General features: G+C 39.0%; 1 protein-coding gene across 1 annotated transcript in view; it reads left to right on the top strand.

Annotated features, from left to right (window-relative positions):
- LOC121156482 (mitochondrial import inner membrane translocase subunit Tim9-like) overlaps window positions 1–25,897 on the top strand; it is a 39,662-nt gene extending 13,765 nt beyond the window's left edge. The window contains exon 2 of the mRNA XM_040980263.1: window positions 25,406–25,897. Within this exon, the coding sequence (XP_040836197.1) occupies window positions 25,406–25,885 (480 nt within the window). The 3' untranslated portion in view covers window positions 25,886–25,897. The remainder of the gene's footprint in view (window positions 1–25,405) is intronic.
- Window positions 25,898–26,292: the final 395 nt, after the last annotated feature.

Genomic DNA, 26,292 nt, shown 5'->3' with positions numbered 1-26,292 from the left:
ATTCTGGAGAGATTTCATTGTGCTTGGAATGGCGAGACTGGCAGCAATTCATAACTGGTGAACTACCGAAACCACTTAAACAGTGCCCTCAGAGCATACCCCACATCGGGGATCCTGGGATGCGGTAGTAGGTTGGGTGGGGCTTCTTCCTGTATCTCCTTCCTTACCCCAGATACACAAAAAAAAATGTGGATACAATGGTCTTACCCACTTTTCTGTAACCCTTGAAACTTTTTGTCCTAATCAACTATGTAGATTATGAAAAAAAAGAGCCCAGTGCGGTGGCCTAATGGCTAAAGTCCTTGCCTTGAACACTCCGGGATCCCATATGGATGCCGGTTCTAATCCCAGCAGCTCCGCTACCCATCCACCTCCCTGCTTGTGGCCTGGGAAAGCAGTTGAGGACAGCCCAAGGCCTTGGGACCCTGTACCTATGTAGGAGACTGGGAAGAAGTTCCTGGTTCCTGGCTTTGCATCAGCACAGCACCAGCCATTGCAGTCACTTGGGGAGTGAATCTTCAGACAGAAGATCTTCCTTTCTGTTTTTCCTCCTTTCTGTATATCTGAGTTTGCAATAAAAGTAAAAAATAAATCTTAAAAAAAATCATAAAAAAATCTTCTCGCAGCAAATGATGCTTAAGTGTGACCTATGAATGATGAAATAAGAAAAAAATTTCAGATAAGTGAAAATAAAAACACAAATATCAAAACCCCTAGGCTGTAACACAGTGCAGAAAGGGCTATTGATACTCTAAAAATATAGAATTATGGCTTATAAACAAACATCAATGATGTTTTTGAAAAGAAATCTTAGGATAAATGTAATTCTCTGAGTTTTGAAGTGTTGGTTACCTACTGACAAATGCCCTTCTGAGCAACTGTACAGGGTTATACTCATGGTACTGCTATCAGATTAAGAAAATGCCACACTAAAGCACACTTTTCAAGATTTATTTTTATTTATTTGAAAGAGTTACACACAAGGAGAGATCAATTTCCCATCTATTAGTTCACTCCTAAGATGGCCACAACAACCACAGATAGGCAGACTGAAGCCAGGAGACCACCACTGCAAGGTCTCCTATATGGTTGATAGGGACCCAGACACTTCTGCTGCTTTTGCCAATCCTTAGCCATGAGCTGGGTCTGCAAGTGGAGAAGTCAGACACAAAGCTGTGCCCACATGGCATGTCAGCATCTCAGGTGGTGGCTTTACCTGTTTTGCCACACTGAGGACCTCCAGTTTACAGGGCCCAGCAACCTAGAAGAAACTCCTGGCTTCCAACTGGCCTAGCCTCAGCGGGGACAGCCATTTGGGACCTTTCTGTTTTTCTCTGTTCCTCTGTATCTTTTACTTTCAAATAAATAAATAAATAAAAACTTGTTCAAAGAAATAGGAACTATAAAATGTTAAGCACCAAAATAATTATGGTAGTGGTATTTTTAGGTTTTTATAATAGATTTAATCATAATATTGATTCATAAGATATCTCAAACACATTAGCATTTTTTTTGTTCACAATCTTCTTTTGCTCTCTCTTCTCACACTCCTTCTGTTTTCCCAAGAAGAATAAATTCACACTAAAAATGTATTTCTACTGCTAAAAAATCCATTTATATAAGTATTGACTCATTTTTCTATGATGGATAGATTTGTTTTAAGTGGTATTCAGAATCCTGTGTTCTGTCTTCTGGAATACAGAAGCAGAACCTAAATCTGAGCAGACATTTTCCAAATAAAGCAGCTACATTATTTAGCTATTCTATATCTAGCATCCCCAAATAATTCTTGCTTCTGCACTGAGTCAGAAAACTGAGATTAAATTAAGCATTTCCCCATCCAAAATCATGTCTCTCCCTGTGTGTTTCAAATTAGACATTTTAAAATGATTAAATACAATTGAAACTTCATTTATTCTCTTCTTCTCAGACCAATGTTTTGAGTCCATGGATTTCAGGATAGAATAACATTTCACTGACCATGTAAAATATTAATTCTTTTGAACTGTTATTGTTCTAATTAGCAAAATTTTTTCACTGAAATTGACACATTGCCTGCAATGTGGAATTATAACTTGGAAAGGAAGGGCATTGTGAGGGTCAAGCCCATTCTGCTTTTTTTTCAGTTCACATCCAACATCTTCCTCATGATCCCAAGTGAGCTAGCTTGCTTCTATTCTTGTTCTTATTCTTGCACCTGACACCACCACTCCATATCATGATTACGTTAGCCTGGATCGGGAATATATCGGGATTATATCTGGGTTATTACATGCTCCAAAGATGAACTGTGGGAAAATATAAGGTACCTAAACTCTTTAAGTTTCTTCATTCCTGCATACAGGCAGGTTGATAATAATAATACTTCAAGTGAGACGTTACAAAGCTTTATGGAATTTTGTCAAGCTGTGAGCATTATAATCATGAACCTGAAGCAGCAGTTTTAATTTCTTCCGGTAACATTTTTTTTTTTCGTCAAAGCTTTCTGTAGGCATCCATTGGTTTCTGTCTTTCATCTGCATAGAATGAATGGCTTTGGTGAATCGGGTGAAACTACTTTAAGCATCTGCTTTAAAAGACCACACAATTCCGTGTTTCCTCTGAAACACACAATGACTTGTGGTTCCCTTCATTTATCCACAACTGGGATTTGCATTAAAAAGAGTATTTCAACTGGGTCATTCTCTGTCCATTCACTCTTATGTATGACCTGTTTGGTACATGCCTCTCAAATAAATTACAATGGAAAGAAATTTTCTATTAAGAGAAAATGCAATATCAATTGAGCCAGCAGGATCTTCACAAAAGATTCTGAATGAAGGAAAGTGTGCAATAGTTAACAACGAAATCCTTTTAATTCTGGCTGCTTGTGGCAGAGAGTGAATGGTGATAAATTCCATTACTGTGAATGTCAGTGCCAGGGTCAATGAGAGAGCTTACTGTAATTATGCACTGTGAATGTCACTTAGAAGGAAAGAGCCTGATTCTTCTATCATAAGTCTTTTAAAAATCTAGCTCTGACAAAAGTAACATAACTTTTTAAAGTTCATACAAACATAGATGGCCATTACCATAAGGATAAAATATTCATGAAGCCAGAGATTGGCAATGTCCCTAAATGCAAAATATTTTCTTTATCAAAATATATTCCTCTCTTTCCATACAATTAATTACTTTGTAATCTTATTTTTCATAAAGTTTACATAGTTGATTTGGGTGGAGGCGTCAAAGATTTAGAGGAAAGTTGGTGAAACCATTATTTTCACATTTTCTTTTTCTTCTTCCTGTATCTGGGAAAGGGTGGAAACAAGAAGAGAAGCCATAGCCAGCGTTCTAACCAACTCAGTACCCAACATCATCTCAGGGTGCCCAAAGTGGAGCATGTTCTCAGAGTCTCCAAAGTGGAGCATGTTGTGAAGGTTCTGTTCAAGCCGTTCTGTTCTTACAGATCCAAGGATGAGGAAGTCCTTCCAAGATCCATTGGTTGACATAGGCCACCTTAGAGTTTCCATTCACCCAGGAAGCTGCCATCAAGCTTCACTGGGGTAGTTATCCAATTTGCTCTGCCCTCCTTCTTTGTCATGTCCTCCACAGGCTCCAATGCACTTCGCTGTGCATCTGGGTATGCTGTCTACTGCACTATCTTCAGCAACATAGGAGGCCCAGTTTTGACACACACACTCCACTGTCAGATCACAGTTCTGTCACTCTCTCGCTGGCTGGAGTCCCAAGTCCAGTGGTTTAGTTGGGAGGAACCTCAAAGTAATCTTGTCTGAAGTGATTTCCAACATGACTCCCATGTGCACCCACCAGCCCAGGGTCCAACTCATTCCTTCACCACATCAGCCTACACACACACACACACACAGATAGCTGCAATTGCTAGGCTAAATCTATCTCCAGCCTTGTCTCCTATGTAAACCAGTGAAGGCTATTGCCCAGCAAAACCCTGCCCAAAACATACTCAGCCCTCACATACACCATTGGGAGATGTGGCCAAGTGGAAGCTACTCCCAATATTCTCCACTGGGTCAGCTCCCAACCCTGGTATCTGTGCCTGCTAGCATGTGCAGTGGACTGGTTCAGTCTAAGCCACATCTCCTGCAGCTCTTGCACATATTTTTGGGTGTTGAAGCCTAACAATCCAATTGACTCCTGTCAGCCCTCACTCATGCCAGCAGGTACCATCACCTGTCTAGGCAGGCCCAACCCAAGTCCTGATTCTCATGCTCACAGTAGGAGCTGTAGCCCATCAGAGGAATACCCACAGTTACCCTACTGGACTCCCTTCCTAGTCCACACCTTACCCTCGCTAGGTGGTTCAATAGTCTAGCTTGACAAGACTCTTCTCTAGTCCTAGCACTTGCCAGCTCATGCTGCAGCAAAGCCCAACCAGCCTGTATTTAGTCTGGCTCATGCATGCACAATTAGACACAGTTGGTTACCTCAGCCTGGCTCTCCCCTAACCCAGCTTATATGCAGGGCCATGGGAGTTGTAGCCCTTCTAGCTGATCTTCCCCCAGTCTCAGCTCCCATGATCACCAGAAGGAGCAATGGCTCATCAGGGGAGTCCCCACAGCTCATTTACCTTGCTTGTACCATACCCCCAGGTCTCACATGTGCTGGTAAGTGCTGCAGCCCAGTTTGTCAAGGACCATCTCACCTCGTCTTATGCTGGAGGATACTGTAGCCTTGTCAGGCCCAGTCTACACCCAGGTTCAGCTCATGCTGGCAGGTGCTGAGCCCTAATCTGGCCCAGCCAGTCCGCAGCACCAGCCTTAATGTGAACTGGTTTTTGTCCCTCCAGGCCTTCTCTGCACCCTGACCTGGTTCTTAGATTTGCCAATGGGTGTTATGAACTAGCCTAACCTGACTCTCCTCAAGACCTTTTTCATTTTTGAATGAATGAAAATAAAACAAAAATATTAAAACCCATTTTGATGTACCAAAAGGATAATTGAAAGGGTGAGTCACCTCATATCTTACGACAAATCAATTTCCAGTTCTCTTAGCACTCTCCATACTGTCTACCATCGTGGTTATATTGGCCTACACTCCCACCAACTGGGAAGACAAGTACATTTTTTCACAAATCCATGCCAGCAGGTGCTGTTAGTGGAGTTTTGAATGTAGGTGAGTCTCACTGCGGTTAAGTGGAACCTCAAAGTGGTTCTCATTTGTATTTCCCTGACAGCCAGTGAGTCTGCCATTTTTTTATCCTTATTACCATTTGAATTTGTTCTTTTGAAAAACATCTATTTATATCCTTCACCCCTCTATTCGCAAGGTTGTTTGCTTTGCTGTTGTTGAGTTTCTGAAGCCCTTTTCTAAATCCCATCAGTTCTGTTGTGTACAAAGGTTTTCTCCCATTCTGTTGGTTGCTTATTTACTATGCTGATTATTTCCTTTTATATACAGAAACTATTTAGTTTGATGACCCATTTGTTTATTTTGGCTTTGACTGCCTGTGTTTTGGTGGCGTTTATAAGATTTTTCATCTCTGTATCTTGCAGAATGCTTCCTATGTTTTTCTCTAATAGTTTTATGGTGTCTAGAGGCAGAGTTAAGTTTTTGATCCATTCAGGGTCGATTTTTGAATAAGATGACAGATGGGGGTCTTGGTTCTTATCTCCGCAGGCTGCTAACCAATTCTCCTAGCAGCATTTGTGGAAAAGATGAGGCTTTTCTCCATTTTCTTGTCAAAGATTAATTGGCTGTACATGTATTGGCATCTTCTCCTTAGGGTAGGGTTCTTAGCTGTGTCACCACAAACCTACAGGCCATTTTACTCATTGTGCTTGTTAGCCAGTTTTCTGTTTGCACTCAATTGTGCCACTCTGTCCAGTGGGTTTCAGTCTCAGGCTCTTGTGCTAGACTTCCACCATGTTCTCAGTAGCCCCAGCTCCTGGCACACCACTCTCCACCGCTCTGATCCCATCATGGCCACACCATTGACTTTACAGCCTTTCTCCAACTCCTGGTTTGAGCAGTACCAGGGTTAGGAAGACATGAGTTATTCTAAGTTGCCAGGTTTCGGTGGTAATGGTCTTGTTAGAGCCTGCTCGCCATTAGGTCTGAGGGCCACCTGGACCTATTTTGGGTGGAACATTTGGGATTTCAAGTCAGCACTCTTTTCTCTGTAGTGCCCATTGAATGCACTGAGCTGTAAGTGATTTTTCTCCCAGCTCATTGCATGTGTAGCTTGCTTCAGTCCCCATAACCTTTGCCCCAGTATACAAAATGGCATTCACTGTGGCACTGTGGAAGTCTGAGCTGTGAAATCCAACCTGTTTCTGCACAGCTTGACTAGCGTTTGCTGCTCTATTTCTGTTTATGGTAGTATCAAACAGATCACAGGATGGGCAACCTTTTCCTGGGTTCGCCTCCTGATCTCCTGGTGAGTTCTCCTTTCCCACCTCACCACCAGTGGAGCTCTGGCTGCTGCTGAAACTGTGATAGCTACTCGTTGACCATCGCTGGGTTATCTGGTCACTACAACACTACTCCACTGTCTCCACTGCTTCCCCATGTCCATGAGTCTCTAGGTATCCTCTATCTCTTCTGTCGGCTTTACTGATAATCAAGGAGAGGAATTCCTTCAGACACAGAATATTTGTAATTTAAGTGTATACTTTTCTTCCTTTAGATTTTTATATCTTCTCTAAGTTTTAGACTGCAATGATGGTTATGTGTACAAATTCCCCAAGCTATAGATGTTAAGGATAGTTTAAATAAAATGTTAGGTGTGCTGTTTGAATTATGCAAGGACATAAACTGCAGTCTCCTCGGTGCCTGTGTAGTATTGTGGTGGCACAGGGAGCGCCTGGCACTGAATATAACAATCCTAGCCAAAATGTTTGTCATAAACCATGCCAGGCTCACTGGGTAGCAATGGCTGCAGATGAATGACAATGTTTCAGTTTGCATAAAACAGCTTTTCATTCTTAAAAAAATGCCTGACTGTAGAGACAAATATTTTCCATTGGACAGTTATGATTTTACAACTGGACTACTACAATTGAGAAGCTTATGCAAGCAGCTTTTCTAACTCACACCAGAATGAACAGAATATAAGCTGTACTCCACAGAAAAGCTGCACTCCATCTCTTTACCATTAGACTGATGAAATATTTCAGTAAATCATAGCATTCATGCTGTCCTTGGCTCTTTTGCAATCTCAGCTGCTGCAACAGTATAATGTACATTGATTTCTGCATGGAATTTAATGGAAAGAAAAACTGTTCAATCATTCAACTCCTGACTAGTTAATAAAGAATCTGTCTCTTTTAATAAGTTTACTTTAGATAAGACTACCACCATTCTCATGATCCTGCATCCTTTCTTCTCCTGTTAGTGGAGAAGAATATAAATGGGCTACAGAGGAGACAGTGCAGCTGCTATCTTTTCTCTGCATTTTTTGAGAATCCATATGATTTGCAAGCTTTCCCACTGTTTGCCAATGAAAGGCATTTAATCATCTGTTGTACAATTTGCAAATCCACAGTGTCTTGGTGCATCTCAGGAATCATTATCATATCTAAGAAACCCAGGTACCTCCATTCTGAGCCACTGCCCACACTAGAGCTCATTGATAAATTTGCTAGCCACTCATATCTCATTACTATTCAAATTTCCTAAAACTACATGGCATAAAAGTGACTGATGAACTGTTACACATTTGGATGTTGGCAAAAAATGAAATCCAATACAACTGTATTAATGACCTCTGATGGGTTGTTACTAATATGATTAGAAATAGTCAAAGAGGTTAAGAGAAAGCCATCTGAGAAAATGACCTCCAAGGTTAAGAAAATCAATTAGCCAGGCTTATTTGAGAATGTTGTATACCAACTAAGAGCTTGTGAAAAAAAAAAGTGGCAAAGAGACAGGATTTATTTTGGTTAGGATTCAATGAGTACTTTCAAATAAATATTATAGAAAAAAGATCTTATTTCTTGTTAACAAAAGGACATCAATCTTTCATTCTTAATATTTTTCTTGGCTCCCCACCATTTCAGATGTTTGAGTTACCTGGAAATAGTTCAAAACTATTCAATTCGTTTTCACTTGAGGATCAATGCAAACTTTGCCTGAAATAGAGCCAAGTACAGAGGTCTGAGGCTCATCTCTTGGGAACCTAAAGTTAAAAAAAAAAAAAAAACAGAAGGGGCTTGGGTAGGAAATGCAGCCTCCTGAATTAATTCTTGGTGATGGATTTACCTTTTCTACTTCCAAACTCCGTTAAGGGCATATGTTCCTGCATACTGAGATTTCTTGGTCCAGTCTCTAATGTGCTATGCCTGTATCTCAAGCAACAGCATTGTCTTTTATATAAGCCAACAGCAAAAATCAAATGGCATAAAGGGTCGAGATACTTCTGGACAGTAAGGTTTTGTGGAGTGGACAGCAAGCCCTATCTTACTTCTGGGAACTCAGTACAGAGTAGGTTACTCTAAGTCTATATCTAGGTGTGGAAATTTGAGCTCTGATGGTACCCTATAAGTAGATGGTTGTGAAATTGTATCTTACAGGATTAAGAACTGAAATACTAAGTAAAATTACTTGATTCTGCCTAGCATAATAAGAAACAAACAAAACAATCGTGGTTTGTATGGTGCCATAGCAACCTAATCCTCTGCCTGTGGTATCCGCGTTCCATACATGTGTGGGTTCAAATCCCAGCTGATTTAATTCTACTCCCTGCTGCACCCTGGGAAAGCAAAAGAATATGGCTCAAATCTTTGGGTCTCTTCACCTTCAGGGAAATATGGAAGAAGCTCTTGGCTTCGGAACTGCTCAGCTCTAACTTGCAGCCACTTGGGGAACAAAACAGCAGATGGAAGATATTCTCTCTCTCTCTCTCTCTCTCTCTCTCTAAATCTATGTCCTAACTAAAATAAATCTTTTTAAAAAATATGCTGTTGAAACTCCCCAAGCCAACCAAAGAATATTAGGACCACAGGATGGTGTGAAATACTAACCAGTAGGAAGGCAGTAAGACTTAAGACATTTGGGAGCACAGTTCCCACCCTCTGAACATGTTAAGACATTTCTGTAACATGAAAATATGAGGAAGCATGCTTCTTCCTGTGCCTGAGAAAAAAACACAAAGAACTTTTTGGCAAATGATCAACTCCTGGATCTTCATTGGATTGCTCTATAATTAACTTTCTTTCTGGCTTCTGACCACAGCTTCTGTATCTGGATTTCCAATACAAGTCAGAGATTGAGCTCTTATTTCTTTGGCAAAGGAATCAGCGGCCCATGTGGGATTTCAAGTACTTTCTGACATTTCTACTATTGGCTCATCAACCTTGTATTAGAAACAACACTCTGAATGTAGATGAGAGTAACAGCCCAGAAATTTGCCTCAGTTGATCCACCTTTAGCTTCATTCTCCTGGCACATGGCATATCGACCTTGTTGCTGCTGCTTTCACTTTTGCAGTAGACAAATTTTAGGCTTGGAGGTGTCTTTTGATTAGTAATTCCAGTGTAAAATAAAATTGCCTTGACACTTCCCTCTTTGACATTCCAGAGAGAGAGGAAGAATATTGGTTGAAAGCTTTAGGAAAGGGGTTAACCCTGAAGTTCTCTTGGTGTTGTCATAAATGGATGAGAATCTGTCCTACGGTAAATGAATGCGAATGAAGTTTCCTGAGGGACTCAATGAAACTCTGATTTTGAAGGAAAGATACAGAAGTTGCCTCTGGCCTGCAATGGCATCACTAGCTGATTGATGGCCTCCTGGAGAGGTCAAACAGCCAGCACCCAGGACATGTAATCGCTTCATAGAGTTACCCTCTAACTTCTCTTTCCTGCAAAGAAAGTTAACATGCCTCATTTCTGAGTTAGAAGGAACTCTCTATAGTTCATCTAGCAGGATACAAAGGAGTAATTGATCTTTCACTGTGCATAACTCTGCCATAACTCTCTATGGGTATAATATACAAATCCAAGACATTCAAAAGGGAAAACCAACTCTTGTTATCCCTTGGGAAAGATATTTCCTTGATCAGAACACCTTGAAATTCACACACTACCCTTCACTAGTTTTTATTTTAGTCTCCAGCATGATTATAAGACCGCAGCATGAATGTCAGCAGTGGCCTCAATTACATCTATTTGAATATTTGAGTTGTAGTGAGAGACTGAGAGAGGAAGAGAGAGAGGGGAAGAGAGAAGAGAAAGAAAAATAGAGATATATCCCATCTGCTGATTTATTCCCAGGTGGGCACATAGGTAGAGAGGAGCCACACCAAAGCCAGGAGCCAAGAAAGTCTTCTCAGTTTCCTAAATGGGTACAGAGTTCCAAACACTGCACTATCTTTTGATGTTTTTCTGAGGCTTCTTACAAGTACCTGGATTCGAAGCAGAGAAGTTAGGATTTCACCTGGTGCCCATACAAGCTTGCCATCAATTATATCTCACAAAATTTGGCAACATTTAGTTCTGAGTCCATGAAGAACAAAATGATACTCTTACAATAATTATTGGCCTCTGTACTCTCTAGATTCAAGAAAACAATAGCCAGACAAAGCCCTAAACTACAATATCATCTTATAATTATGTCTCTCTAATAGAAAGGAAGAAAGGTTAAACTAAGGCTGTTGCACCAGAATAAGCGGATATTGGGTGTTGTAACAAAGGCAGAGTATTTAGAAAAAGTCTGCCGTATCTGAATCTAGGGTTGGAGAAGATAATTCCTTATTGGAAAACACTGGATATACTCTCTGCTTCCACATTTGCCATGGAAGATGAGAAAATTCAGTCTCACATCTTAAAGATCTTCACTCCTTGATTCCCAAAATTGCTGAGTTCTACACAACAGGTCTTAGGATGGTTTTCACTCCCACTCCTGTGATGGTGCCCAATTTAGAGGTGTGGCCATTTGAGGTCATGTTGGGAAACTACCCTGAAAGCAGCCATCCATTGGGGAATTAACAATAATGAGCAACCTTGAGGATCTATGCTCACTTTCTTCTTTATCTTAAATTTATAAGATGGGTATTATGATATGCTCACTTCTCAGAACAAGCCTATAAGGAGGGATTTTCTTTGCTTTCACATTTGCCACACATAATTTAACCTTAGGAGGTATTCAAACTTTCACTGTTGTAGGAAGATCACTCAGTTATGACCTCAAATAACCATGGCAGTGGGAAATAGACTCCCAGACTCTTGAGTGGACAGAGTTGCTATGTTTCAGTTTTGAACACCAGAGTAACGATGCTCTCACAGAATAGATCACTGAGAATGGAGTATCAAAAGAAGCCTTAAAGATCATCCCTATGAGACTAGCACTGTGGCTTGGCATATAAACCTACTATCTGTAATACTGTCTTCAAATTTGGCCACCAGTTTGTGTTCCAGCTGTTCTACTTCTATCCAGCTGACTATCAATGCTTGTGTGAAAAGGAGCAGAAGGTGACCCAAGTGTTTGGGCCTCTTTCACTCACCTAGAAGACTTGAAAGTCCTTCATCCTGGCTTTACCTTGGCTAAGCTGTGGCCATTGTGGCCATCTGAAAAGTGAACTGATGGATGGAAGATCTCTTTTTTTTTATCTCTCTGTGCTTCTTTCAAAGAAAGTAAAATAAATCGTTACAAAATTTGCTCTGACTACTTGAATGCAAATTGAAAAAAATTATCTTACACATATCTTCCTCTATATGCTCAAGTATCCAAAACCCTTCTAAGATTTTGGAATTGGGCCCAGCGCCATGGACTAGTGGCTAAAGTCCTCGCCTTGAACACTCAGGGATCCCATATGGGTGCCAGTTCTACTCCCGGCAGCCCTGCTTCCCATCCAGCTCCCTGCTTGTGGCCTGGGAAAGCAGTCAAGGATGGCCCAAAGCATTGGGACCCCGCACCCACGTAGGGGAACCGGAAGAGCTCCTGGCTCCTTGCTTTGGATAAGCGCAGTACCGGCCATTGCGATCACTTGGGGAGTGAATCATCGGAGGGAAGATCTTTCTCTCCATCTCTCCTCCTCTCCGTATCTCTGATTTGTCAATAAAAATAAATAAATCTTTAAAAAAATCGATTTTGTAATTAAATTTAAAGTCTAGGTCAACTTCCCACCCAAAAGAGTAGAAGCTGAGGTAACTTCTGAGAATTCACATACTTTTCAAGCTATGCTAACTCAACAGAAAATGATTCCTGAAAGGGATCCTACAGTGATAAGGACAGATATCTGAAGAAAAATGGGAAGGCAAAAAGAGTAAAAATGGGATTATCAGTAAATATAAAGCTTTACCTGAAAATTTAACACTCTGAATATGAAACAACAAGCTCAGAGAATATTCGCAGGAGTCATCTTGTTGATGACATCATTGGTCGCAAATACCAAGTCATACAATCCTGCAAATCACATTCCAATCCAGAAAGTTTGGAAGCCAGGGTCAAGAAAAGAATTTCTGCACTCTTTTCTGGCTAGCAAACATATTGTATGGGTTACTCATCCAATAATACCAATCCATGCACTTTATTCATTAACATGATTTTGTTGTCCTATAGCTTTGGATCTGAGTGATTTTTTTTTTTTACTACATAGTTCAGAGTTCATAATATGAGAAATTGTTCATTTTTGAGCAGGGACTAATTTTTTTTTTTAAATATGAGTTTCCCACAGGGGTTTAAGATCGCCTCTATGATCTTTAGGGAATTTCTAGCAAAAGGTTTGAAAGTGTTGCAATCAAATGCGCATTATTTCTGCATGCGGATAATATTTTCTGTCACTGAAAAACTAAAGAGAATTCAGCTCAGAACAAGACAGTAACATTACATTTTCTTTAAAAAAAAGGAGTGTTAATAAAAAGCACTAAATTGTTAAGTTGTCTGTGAAATATGTGGATGTTGAATTGCAACAAAAAGAAGGGAATGTTCTGGCAGGAGAAATAGTAACCACCACCAGAACACAGTGCGGGGTTTCTGGATAGGTTAGGACATCGTATTTGAATTTCCAGCTTTAGCTCATGGCTAGGCCCTTTTATGAAGCTTTTGCAATGATGAGGAAATTTCTTCTGCCAAGTTCCATTTTGATTTCTATAACATAATTTACAGATCACACACGATTACCAACATAAATGTTATTATTGCGATAGGTTAAATTTTGAGTCCTGACAGTGGCTGCCATGCCCAGACCAGATAAAATGTTTTTTTGGCCTTATATGGTTGAAAATTTTTATCCCTGTGAGAAGTGATCCTTGGAGTGAACTGGAGAATGCCAGAAAGAATTTCAAAATATCAAGGGGTAGCTGTTGAGGTTTAAGCCTTAATTCTCTCAGATAAGGAAACATTTCTTGTCTCTGTTCACAAATGACAAGGAGTGAGCTTGGGGTTGTTAAGTAAAAAAGTTTAGCTTAAGAGATCTGTTACTCATTTCTAAAGAGTTAGACATAGCAGCAAAGGAGGATCCTGTCTTTGGGAAGTAGAGAATTATGATCTCCTGTGGGGGTCACTTTGGGTCGATACAGTATACCCCATCTCATGTGTTGACCATTTTGAAGCAAAAATGAGGATATAGACTAACCTTTGGAAGATTGGGAAAATGTCAAGCCATTAATTGAACAGATCAAATGTTAAACAAACATTTTCAGCTTAGAATTCTTATCATGTTGTTCCAAAACCACCATTAATTGCATATAAATGATTGAGCTAGCTAATTTCAACATACTAGTTTGACTGTCCAGGAAAGCTGCAGAAGCAAAGATGTTCATGGGCAGAAGCAGCTCCATGGGTTGTGACCATGGGGATCTAGCCATGCAGTGGTCTAAGGATTTAGCAAGAGTTTCTGGAAATAGAAGCTCTTCCCTCAGGTATCCCTGCCCAAATGATGGAATTAATCGCCCTTATCTATGCCATTTAGTTTAGAGGGTAAAAGGTAACAACTAGTACTAAATTCATAGAAAGAATGTCTTTTCTGTGTATATTCCTGTGTGGCACATGGAAGGAAAAGGTTCCATTAACAAGAAAGAAATGAAGACTAAAAAAGAGATTTGGAAGGAACTGAGTGTAGACAACAAGTATACTTCATTGTGGTGATAGAACAGAAATTTGATTTCTCAATTTGGGCCTTACCCATATTTAATCAAAATCCCTTAGCATAAGTGCCTTAGATAGACTGGTTGTGCTACTTGAGTACCAAAATTTGCACGGTTTAGAAGTAATGAGTGAAAAACAAGGCAGCTCAGAGTATGTGAACTAATAACACTTCAGTTTTATTAACACAATGAAGCTATGTGCAGGTGCTTGATTGAATACCATCAAGTTAGGACTTTGGAGCTGTCTTGTGGGAATAAATTTGCACTGCCAACTGAATCTGGATGATGGGGTGTTTCCTGAGAAATGTCAAAATGCATTTGGTATTTATGGTTTAGACAAGGGATCAGCAAAATCCCCGTAAGGACAGTCTATGTTTCTCAGCTGAGTATTTGTAGCTTGGTCTACTGAACATAGTGGAAAACTACCAATTAAATACTCAGAAAGTTGCAAATGGGACCAATGAAAAGGGAAAGAGGTTAGGTTAGAACTGTGTGTCTGTTAGAAATGAGCAGTGATGAGTATCCAAGCTGCACAATTCAGGGCTCCTACAGATTGTCTTCCAAGGTCAGGAGAGGGCCTATGTTTAGCACAGCAGGGCTTACAAATTGGCCAAGTGCATCGTGGGAATGAATTCTCTCCCTTAGAGATTGTGCTAGTACTGAATACTTAACAGGAGTTTTCATTAGAAAATTGATGATTTTCTTATGGTAAAATGATTGACTGCAGTCTTCTCTCCAAGGCAGTGGAAGGAGGCATAAGGATTGGCAAGTACAAAAAGACAAAAAAAAAAAATCTACACTATCCGTGCCCCTGTTGAAATGTGCAGTAGTGAATAATCTTAGCAGGCTTCAGGAAACGATTTGTACAGGCTGACACCAATCTGATAGAATTTGCATATAAATAAAGATTCTTGCTGGGTACTCTGTTGGAGGAAAGAGTGGAGCTTGGAAGAACTGGGTATTGAAATGAATATGAAAGAATATTCCTGTCCTCAGATTTTCCTTTTAGCCAGAGAAAATACAATGAATTCACAAATGATTGTAATAAAGAGATGAGCGAACTAAATCATCAAAGAGGATTTAAATGTACTTATTGGGTTTCTGCTAAACACGTTCATGTCTCTTAATCGACACAATAGCGCTTTGAGGAAGCGATTATTTTCAAATCGACTTTACTGGACAGGAAATGATAGGAAGTCTTAGAGAAGTCTACTAATTAACGAATGATTGAACTAGACTTCAAAATCAGCATCCACTTCCTGAATAGAACATATTTCATATTATGTCGGATAGGTAAATCTGCAAGTTGAACTGTAATTTAAAGGACAGTGAAATCTTCTCATGTGATTGCAGGAAATAGGCGTTACTAACGGAGTAGGTGTTTGAGGCTTGTGCTTTAAATATAGTTCTGGAAATTGAAAAGGTAAGAGTTTACGAAGCGGAATTATCAAAGAGTGACCTGATAAAGAGAAAGAGGCAAATATTCAAACTGAGACTTCAGATGCAAGTGCCTCCTAGGCACAACTTTTTTTTTTTATTAAATTTTGTTATGAATTCTGCTTTTCCAGATGTCCACTAGTTTCAAAGCACCTTTATGATGGGGATCGTATTTTTTAGGATTTATTTATTTTTATTTGAAAGGCAGATTTACAGAGAGAAACATAGTCACACAGTAAAATCTTCCATTTGGTGGTTCACTAACCAAGTGGCTGGAGCTAATCTGGTTTGAAGGCAGAAGCCAGGTGTTTCTTCCAGGTCTCCCACACAGATGTACAGGCTCTATAACTTAAACCACCTTTTCCTGCTTTCCCAGGCACATTAACAGGGGGCTGTTAGGAGGTGGAGCAGCTGGGACTTGAACCAGCTCCCATATGGGATGTGAGCGCTGCAGACAGAGGAATAATTTGCTAAACTGCTACTACTACACCAACCTGAGAAATTGGTTTATATCATGTGACTTTTCACTGTTTTATGCAGGGAGCGTCATCACGATTTATTTTTAAATTCTTATATTTAAAGATGAATTTTGGATGTTGTAGCACAGCTGATTGAGCTGCACCTTGGGCTGTCTGCATCTCTTATTGCAGTGTCCTGAATGAAGTCTGTTTTGATTCAGCTTCCTGCTCATGTGCCTGCCTCCTAGTTAGTTTCAACAACTTGCTCATGTATCTGGGAGGCCACCTATGCTGGCTCAAGTATTCAAGTACTCGGGCCTCTGCCACCCACATGCTCATTATGGAATACTAGGATGGAGTTCCGCTTCCAGGCTTGACCTAAACCAGAGTCAGCTATTGTGAAGATCCTCTCCCCTACCTTTTTCTCTCTCTTCCCATCTCTCCTGCTATTTCTCCCTTCTTCCCTCTTTTCCTCTTTCCCCCTCCCATTCCTTTCTCTCTCCTTCTCTGTGTCACTGCTTTTCAAATAAACAACAACAAAAAATTAAAAACAGATGGAAAAGACCTCAGAGGTAGCCGGATGCAGCCATTTCATCTTACATATGAGGGTATTGTGTTGAAACAAGGCTGTTCACGGGGGTTCTATTATAATAAAAAGGTTGGCTGTAGAGAGATGATCATAGTTTCTGACAGAGGAATTCATTTATTTACAGAATGAACACAGGGATTCATTGCTTTGAAATATAAATTCTGTATCAACAAAACACTCATAGACAGTGTGCCTTAAAAGCTCTCCAATGACCTTTCTAAACCTAAAACATCAAATTATTGCCTCACTGAAACCTCTCATTAATTGCCTGTCTGAATGCTAGATTACTGCAGCTATTCTGTTTTCCTTGACACTGTCTGGAAAATGACACTCTTCTGTCACTTTTTGTAATACATGTATCTGTGTGTGATTTTGCTGTGTAGACTTGAGAGAAATGTTTTACCTCTTGGATCTTGCATAATTATAGCAGTAAAATTATAATGGTACACTATCAGGGACACTGTCAGAAGACACTAGCTTATTATATACTGTGCTTAAAGAAAAACCCTCTGGACAAGTTAAATGTGATGGAATTTGTCTGAAGAAGGAATGATTAATAAATCAGGCAGCATTCAAAACCAGAGGGTCAGAGAGCACTGCTCTGAAGCACCAGAGGCAAGTTTTTATAGATGGAAGATGGAAGCACAGTAGAAAAATTACTTATTTGATCAAGGGTAAGCATTTGCTTTGTCTGTATGAGCTGATGGAAATTTCCTAGTTAACAGTGTAATTAGCAGTCTATGATAGGTTAAACTTGAGTTTTCTGTCAGTTTATATTGAAATGGGTTTTCTTTTGCTTATAAGAGCTCCACTTACAGAAGCAACCACAGATTATTACACTCCGTTTTGTTTTAACAGGTGTCAAGAAATGTTTCTTCCCAGATTTAAATGCTATAAATTTCTGGAAGCAATTTGATTTTTTTGTGGAGGCTACTTATCCCCATATATACATAACTCAAAATTTTGCTTTCTAATTTCACACCTGCTTTCTCGTGTGAATTGCACAATATAACATCAAAGCAAGTAGAATAGGCATGATTATCTGAAGATCTATAAATCTTGATGAAGTCAAATGATCTGCCTATGTAAATTCTTATTAAGGGACATAAACTGTAATGCAAGTTTTGCTCCCATTTTTGCAATTAATAGAATTTTTTTCTTGGTCTCTGAATAGTTCACTTTCAGCCAATGAATCACCTTTCTCAATAGTAAGTACTATCACATGGTCTTCTCTGCAACTAACAGGCATCAAACTCTAAGAGGAAGGATTCATAATGGTCATTGGGATATGTTTCCATTCCAACTTTATTAATACAATTACTGAAAGGTGTGTTATATGGCTGTAGAAGAGGAAGCAATGTGCAAGTTCTTTTGGAGTGGCCCTTGCTCTTCAAAGTTTAGGCAAATCATCACATGTAAGACTAACTTTTTCCCCAAAAATAGAGATTTGAATATCTGTCTCAATGAATTTGGATAATTTGTTTTCATCCCAGAACAAATAAAGAATGAAAATTACTTGTTATCACAAAATATGAAATTCAATAAATATGGAATAGTAAATATAACCTATGAAATTAATTAAATATGAAATACTTTGCCTTCTGAATCAGAAAACCTAAGAGTCCCCTAAGTTAGGTTAAGTCTGAGTTCTGACTTGATTATTTATCAAGTTTAGTTTTGAGCAGATTAGCTAATGCCTCTATTGTCTATATTCATCATTTTTTCACTTGTTAGACAGATAATAGGAATATGATAACAGTGATCTTAGGGTTATTATATAAACCAAATTGTTTAAATATATAATGTGATTTTTTGGGGGGGGAATTGGATGGGAAGTGATCCCACTGGGATTAGAACCAGCACCCATATGGAATCCCAGTGCATGCAAGACAAGGATCTTTGCCACTAGGCTACAGTGCCATGCCCATGTAATGTGATTTGAAAAGATAAAGGTTAGTGGTAAGTAGTTACCACACATATGCATCCAAATCTCAAGCTCACTTTTTAAAGAAAAATGTGTGCTTAGATTAGAAAAATTGATATAAAATCTTTCAATTGTGAAGGGATTTATGATTCAGCTAAGATTTATCCTGATCAAAGGATGACTGCCTGAGGTTGAGTAAACTACTGCATACAAGATTTCTAACACTATTCATCCTTAACCCCAGGGACAAGGAGAAGCTACACTGGAGCATCTGAAACAGCTCTGCACCATGAGATGCCTTTTAAATGAACATAGACCAATTCAAGATATTGAAGTTTACACAGAAGAATCTTACATTGACATGTGTTTCAGGATGGCTTAATTTTATACAAATACGGTAAGATTATTCTATCACTTACATTTTTATAAAACTAATAGGCAATAATTAATGTTGCTTGTACTTCAAAGCAAAATATTTAAGGATGCAGGAAAGTTGCAAATGAGAGGTCTTAGTCCTCATTTAAAGATAGAAAAAATAATTTCTTTGTAAAATATCAGCAAAATGAAAGCAATAATTTTTTTGGGGTAAATGCCAAACAATCAGTATGTCACCTCATTTGTTGGCTTATACATGCATGTCAGGTACTTCACAAATGATATTTTCCCTTTAGCATACACAAAAACAAAGGTCTTGGCCAAATTCAGCTCCATCTTTTCATTTCCTCATATGTGAAATAATAATGTTATTTCTCAATTGCTTATGCAAGTGTATTTCCCTGCTTCAATATCTATGCCATGAAAAGGGATTCGAAGCTTGTATTTTTCTTCAATGAACATGCTTCATGTTAATCTTGAGTTTTGAAACTAATATTTGGTAAACTGTGTACCACATCTTTGTAGCCTACCTAAAAATAATATATTATGAACTGTCTTTCATAGCCAAAGCCTTTCCATTTCTTTATTAGAGATTAATGTTATACCTGAGTAATTTTCAATGCTATTCTGAACGTTATATTCTATAAAGCCTTGGCCCTTCATTCTCTGTTCAACTTATATTGCAGTTAGACTGAACTATTTTCAGGGAACCCGTGAGCTGCTTTGCTCTCATCATTGGATAATGATCATTTATCCTTCAATACTCTGCGTGAGTTTTTCAGAGTTTATTGACCTCCTTCCACTATGATGTACCTGACCAAACAAAGGACACATGCTGTAATGAATTGCAATTAACCCATTTACTAAACTCTGCCAGACTTGACTTGAGATCCCTGAAAGCAAGAACTTTCAATCAATATTGCATCTCTGAAGTCTAGTACAATGCCTGACACATAATATTTTTCATCACCTGGACCATGATGCTGTTATCACCAGTGTAACTGATGGTAATAGCTCTTTAGTTCCATGGCTCCAAACCTCAAAATATATCTTTCCCATGTTTAATCTCCATGATTTTTTAAAAAATATGTCCATAAAGAAAGTTCCCTAAGGCAATGGGGTATGTCTTCACCTAAAATGCTGCATAGAGTTGAGACAAATATTTGGAAGAAAACATAATAAAATTTAGTCTTGATTAGCAGGATGAGGATCCCTAATGCCATATATGTATTCAAGTTACAATTATGAAATAATCCCCTCTATTCATGATTCACTCCACAACACTGCTATTAGGATCATTCTTCATTAAGCACAATTGGGAATCAGTCATTTAAACCTAATTTAGAATTTTCAATCCAATCTGGAAAACCAAGAAAGGTTTTACATAAAATGTTTCTCAAACAAAATCCCACAAGAGCTTAGACTTTATGCATGTTATTATTATTATTATTATTATTAAGAGTATGAGCAAGAGAGAGAAAGACTTCCTATTTGCTGGTTCTTTCCCCAAAATATCAGAAGTGGTGGAACTCAGACAGACAGGAAACCAATTTAGATATGCTGAGTGAGTGGCGGAAACAGTACTGCTTGAGCTGTCACAGTTGTATCTTGCATGTGCATTAGCTGGAGTAGGAAACTAGGAATGGGCATTGTGCCAAGGCACTTAGATATGAACATCTCAAACACGGGGTTAAACACTCGCGAGAGCCTCTGCCTTTCGGGAGCCCAAGGATGTGGCTCTTTAGGAGAACAACTCTTAACTTCTAAAATTTTACATTTTGACATTCGTCAGCAACCTTGGGACTGAACTCGTACATTCTGGTAAGTTTTCTCAAGGACACAGAAACCATATAATAAAGTTCCTGGGATTTAAGATATTCTCAGGAAATGCACTTCATTAATGTGGGAGTAGCAGAAAGGTGAAGAGAAGAAGCTTTAGAAGCGCATGTTCTGATAAAGATACAAAGACATTTTTTCTATAATATATACTTGTGAATATTCGATTCTCTAGTCCATCTTTATTATATTACCATCTTCAAAGTTTATACATTAGAACATATACCTCACAGTGTCGTCCCTGTGTGGATCGCCTACCCTCCATTCTGAATCTTGTACGTAGTTTGAGCATCCATTTACATCTACCTTGCTGCATTTCACATGTTATCTTGCTATTTTCTTCAAATAAACAAATTATATCTTCATCCTTTGGTACAATTTTATAGCTTCCTTGGTATGGCTTTATTATTTGCATTGTTGTTGTTGTTGCAAGGAATCTCAATCTACTTTCTGCTTTTGTAATCTGCTGGAAGACCGAAGTTTCACCATAACGGCTAAATGTATGAAATAAAGAATTCTAGTGTTTCTGAATTTAAGGATGTTTTGCAGTTCCAAGTCCTTTTACTTTAAAGCACACATGGAAGGATCCTAGAGGGATATAATGATGTGGTAAATGGATTTAATACATTAGTTGCAAAGTGCAGTCCTAATCTCAGTCTTCTAACATATGTATTCTTCTCAGTTTGGTCTTTCCTCTGTACAATAAAAATTACTCTACTGAAACCTATTTTCCTGGATTTTGTATTGTCTAACAATAGATTAGAAACTAAACAAGCATATGAGACTATACAGATTAAACTGAACCACAGATTGAAACTTTGTCACCGTGGAAGAATATGCAATTATCCAAATGATTTGAAATTTGCTTAGTACATTGTTTAAAATGGAGAGGACTGAAGTACTAGAAATAATTAAATAGCATAAGAGACTACTTCCTAATGTTCTTGAGTTCCCTTTATGAAAAAAAATTCGGGCCAGCGGCATGGCCTAGCGGCTAAAGTCTTCTCCTTGAACGTGCCGGGATCCAATATGGGTGCCAGTTCTAATCCCGGCAGCTCCACTTCCCTTCCAGCTCCCTGCCTGTGGCCTGGGAAAGCAGTCCAGGACAGCCCAAAGCTTTGGGACCCTGCACCCGCGTGGGAGACGCAGAAGAAGCTCCTGGTTCCCGGCTTTGGATTGGCGCAGCACCGGCCGTTGTGCTCACTTGGGGAGTGAATCATCGGACAGAAGATCTTCCTTTCTGTCTCTCCTCCTCTCTATATGTCTGACTTTGTAATAAAAATTAAATAAATCTTTAAAAAAAAAAGAAAAAAACTGAGTTACATTAGGATGAGGAGAGATTTTTCCATTCTTCTTATGTGAAAATTACATACCTAGAGCAGGAAACTGGTAAAAAAAAGATGTTTTATACTCTTTTGTTCATAAATGATTTGAAATGTCTTATAAGACAGACATGGGTGTGTTAATGAAAGACACAGATTCACTGCTTAGGTATTAAATACAATTAATATCATAATAGTGACAAAGTTGAATATTTGTAGTGTGTTTTTAATATAATGGATGTGTGTAAATATAATTTTATATAAAGAATGAGTTAAATAAAAGCAACAATGAAGCTGTATATTTTCTCAAGGCCACATTTCATAATGAAAAATCACTGTGTGTTATGTTATTCAGAATCCAATCTGACAGTCTCAAGTGTTATAGTTCCCAGGAGCCACTGCATCGGGTCAGATATAGTTAGGAGCCCTAGTATCCAAGCCTTGCTTGGGATTGAGATCTCCATGCAAAGAATTGTCCTTGAATGTCCACTTTATTCAGTTTCCAAATCTTATGACCTGAAAAATTGGCTAAGAATGAATCTCTGAGATGAAAGTATTTGCTATATACATGTCCTATATAAACATACATATCTGCAGTATTGTTCCTAATGGTAACAGATTTAATATCAGTGAATAGAACTAAGTATCTTTTGATTTTTTTAAACAGAAACCTAAATTTGTGTATTTTTAAATAAATAGCAAAGATCATCTGTTCATAGGTGTGGGAGAGAAAGCTGCTGTTAATGTTTTACCTAGAGTGTTGTTGAGTAACATAGCACGCATCTCTGAAAGCTGGAGGAAATAGTTTACACCTTTGTTATCAGTTCTACCTGTACCCACATGTATTCATGACCAGGTTTGCTAAGCCTCACAAATTCTCCAATCCCTCAGATTGTAAATGAGTGACTCCAACTGATGAAGATTGGGCAGATGAAGAAATTGCCACTAGGAAGACTAATCCTCTTGACCAAGGTTACTGAACAGAATCATTTTTGAAACTACGTTTGGAATCTTCTGTCACCTGAAAGATCCCAGCATAGCACCCCTAACCTGTGACTCTTGTTTATATTACAGGAAGTCTGTATCCTCTGGATAATGCATGCCCTTCCTTTGTCACTCAGAATTATTCTTTTGGTTTCTTCAGTTCAGTTAGTTGTCATACTGATGCCATGGAAATTATTTCCTTTAGATATCCATTTAAAGGCATGACTAACGGCCACATTGGAGCACAGGGAGACTTGAGTTTAGGGTCACATATACTTTTTCTTATCTGTTAGGTGGATTGAAATGGGCCACCATGGAGTCTGAGGAGGCTTATGCAGGCTTTGAAGCAGCGTGACCAGAAACCTATATTCAGAACTGATTAACAGTTTACTGCTTGGCATATTTATCAATGAAGTATATAAAAGTAAGGAATTTAAGTCAGGGTAATGAGGATAAATGACAGAAAATGTACGTAGAATATAGCAGTCAACCATTAAAAACAGCATTTGCCTCACTTCCTTGACTACCACCCAGGTTGTTGTAATTTTGGAGCAATGTAAAAGATGTGAACTCATGCCAACAAATTAAAATGCATTTCATGAGAAATAGAAACCGTTTTTATGTATCTTCCACATAGAAATTTTAAAAATTGCCTTCTCTGAAGTGGTGTTATGAAAACTTAGTTTTGAAGAAACTAAGAGAACATTTGCTTACCAGATAAACATAGCAAATCACACTGAAAGATGAGTTTCTGATTTTCTATGTTGGCCTATTGCATACAGTAAGGGTTCTGATGAGTTGTCCATATCTAGAGCATGCAGCTCCATCTATCTCATACGTCTTTAAACTGGAGCAACACTTTAATCAGGCCTTGCTTTTCGCTGAAGGGAATGTGCTTGTAACAGAAACGCCTGGTTTCTGGCTGTGCTGTGGGATTCTGTTTTATGTTTTAAATCCATTCTGTATTCTGGGCTTATTTACTTTCCATCTTTTGGGATTGGACTCAGAGATACAAACAGTCTTGATGTGCAGCCCAAATATTTTCTCTGATATTTCTTAAAGATTTTATTACTATTTATTAATTTCTTCTCCAGATGCATAACTTGTAAACATAACCATACAGTATTTCCATGCATATCTTTATTTTGCAATTATACACATTTTAAGTAGAACATGTATTCTCGAATACATTTTTTGGTCATGTTTTCTAAGATGGCAGCTGGTGGTACCATGAGAAACCTCCCAGAGGAAAATATTACTTTTTGTAAATATTATTTGTGATACAAAACAGTGAAAATTGAATTACAGTTATTGTGAAGCAGTAAAGCTTTGCTTCTGAGCTCTACCAGAAGTATGTCTCTGTATTTTCCACCAAATGGAGACTATGGTTCTATGGTTCCATTTGAAACACAGGTTTATTCCACTAATATTATTTCTTAGTAATACTTCTTACAGCTCCCACCACCCCCTCACCAATCCCTACTTTGTAATGATTTTATGTGTCTGTAACGACGTTGTGTTTGCTGTTGTGTACAGTTTGGTTAGTGATGATATAACATCAGTTGTGAGCCCAGCGCCGTGGCACAGTGGTTAAGGTCCTCGCCTTGCACGCCCGGGATCCCATATGGGCGCCGGTTTTAATCCCGGTAGCCCCGCTTCCCTTCCAGCTCCCTGCCTGTGGCCTGGGAAAGCAATCGAGGACAGCCCAAAGCTTTGGAATCCTGCACCTGTGTGGGAGACCTGGAAGAGGCTCCTGGCTTCGCATTGGTGCAGCATCGGCCATTGTGCTCACTTGGGGAGTGAATCATCGGACAGAAGATCTTCCTCTCTGTCTCTCCTCTCTGTATATCCGCCTTTCCAATCAAAATTAAAAAAAAAAAAAAAATCAGTTGTTTCCAAGTGTACAAGACTTGACCAAATATTTTAACTTTTGTCAGAGAAGGGATTTGTCCTCTCATTAAGACTTCAAAATGGTAGATTCCACAAACTAATTATATTTTAATAGTCATCAACTGGGGAAATGTCCATTATGCTAAATAAAAACATTTTCAGATACTTCTATGCCTCAGAAGATGGGATAGGTCTGCTATTCTTCCCTCTAAGTGTAAAACAACAAAAGAGTCCGAACAGTGAAGATTATTACAGTTCATGAGTGTTCTTTTTTAATTTTTCTCATGATACAGTCATATACACAGAGCTTCCTGCCTCCACCTGCTCACCCCCCCCCACTGTGTTCCCAGTGTTATTACAGTAGTGTAGTCCTACAGCAACAGTCACAAGTCTAGTATTCTGCCATTTAAGTGAACATCAGTGTCACAGATACAAGAAACGGTAGATAGCCTAGTATCCTATTGTCAAAGTGTATTTAACAGCTTCATTGGGAGTCGTGGCTATTCTTTTTTTTTAAGATTTATTTTTATTATTTTTTTATTGGAAAGGGCTGCTTGGCCTCCTGCCCGCACGTGTTCTCAGCCCACCGTGACCCCGACCCTCGGCGCCCAGCATGTTCCCGGCCGCAACGGTCGGTGCTCCAGTGTAAAATCAGACCTCTCTGGAGACATTCAAGCAAAGGTTGGACAACTGCTTTTCCAGAACAGAGAAGAAACTCATGCATTGAAAAATGTGACCGATACACATACGTAAAGAGTAGGGCTGGACAAATACCAGAATCTGATCAAATAAAGCAGTTTAAGGAATTTCTTGGAACCTACAGTAAACTTACAGAAACGTGTTTTATAGACTGCATTAAAGATTTCACAACTAGAGACGTAAAGCCTGAAGCGACTACCTGTTCAGAACATTGTTTACAGAAATATTTAAAAATGGCACAAACAATATCCATGAGATTTCAGGAATATCACATTCAGCAGAATGAAGCACTGGCGGCCAAGGCAGGCCTGCTTGGCCAGCCCCGATAGGCGAGTCCCGACCGATGGACTCGAGTGAGAGATTAGCCATCCAGGGGTTGCCCCGAAATGAGGATTCTTCTGCCATGAGAAGCCATCTGTCATGGCTGACCAACAGAGGAAACCACTGCAAAAACAAAAATTACTGTTCATAAGAAGTAACTGAAATAGAAGGTCTTACTCCTGAAAAACATGATAGGATGTGAAAAAAAAATCAACAAAATAATGTTTATAATCAGCCACACTGCCTATTTCCCAAGAGGCTGACACTCAGTAGATATCAACAGATGTCACCGCTGTCTATTTTAACCGGGCAAGTCCTGCTGTGTTGTCAGTGGAGAACAGAGTGAGAGAATATTTACTCCTACCTGTCATATTGCAGGAACTGAGGACAGAGACCAGAGATAATCTTCATTGCT

The sequence above is a fragment of the Ochotona curzoniae genome, unplaced genomic scaffold (genome assembly GCF_017591425.1).
Source record: "Ochotona curzoniae isolate NIBS_2020 unplaced genomic scaffold, NIBS_Ocur_1.0 contig_3432, whole genome shotgun sequence".
NCBI lineage: Eukaryota > Metazoa > Chordata > Mammalia > Lagomorpha > Ochotonidae > Ochotona > Ochotona curzoniae.
This window is presented reverse-complemented; position numbering and strand designations above follow the sequence as displayed.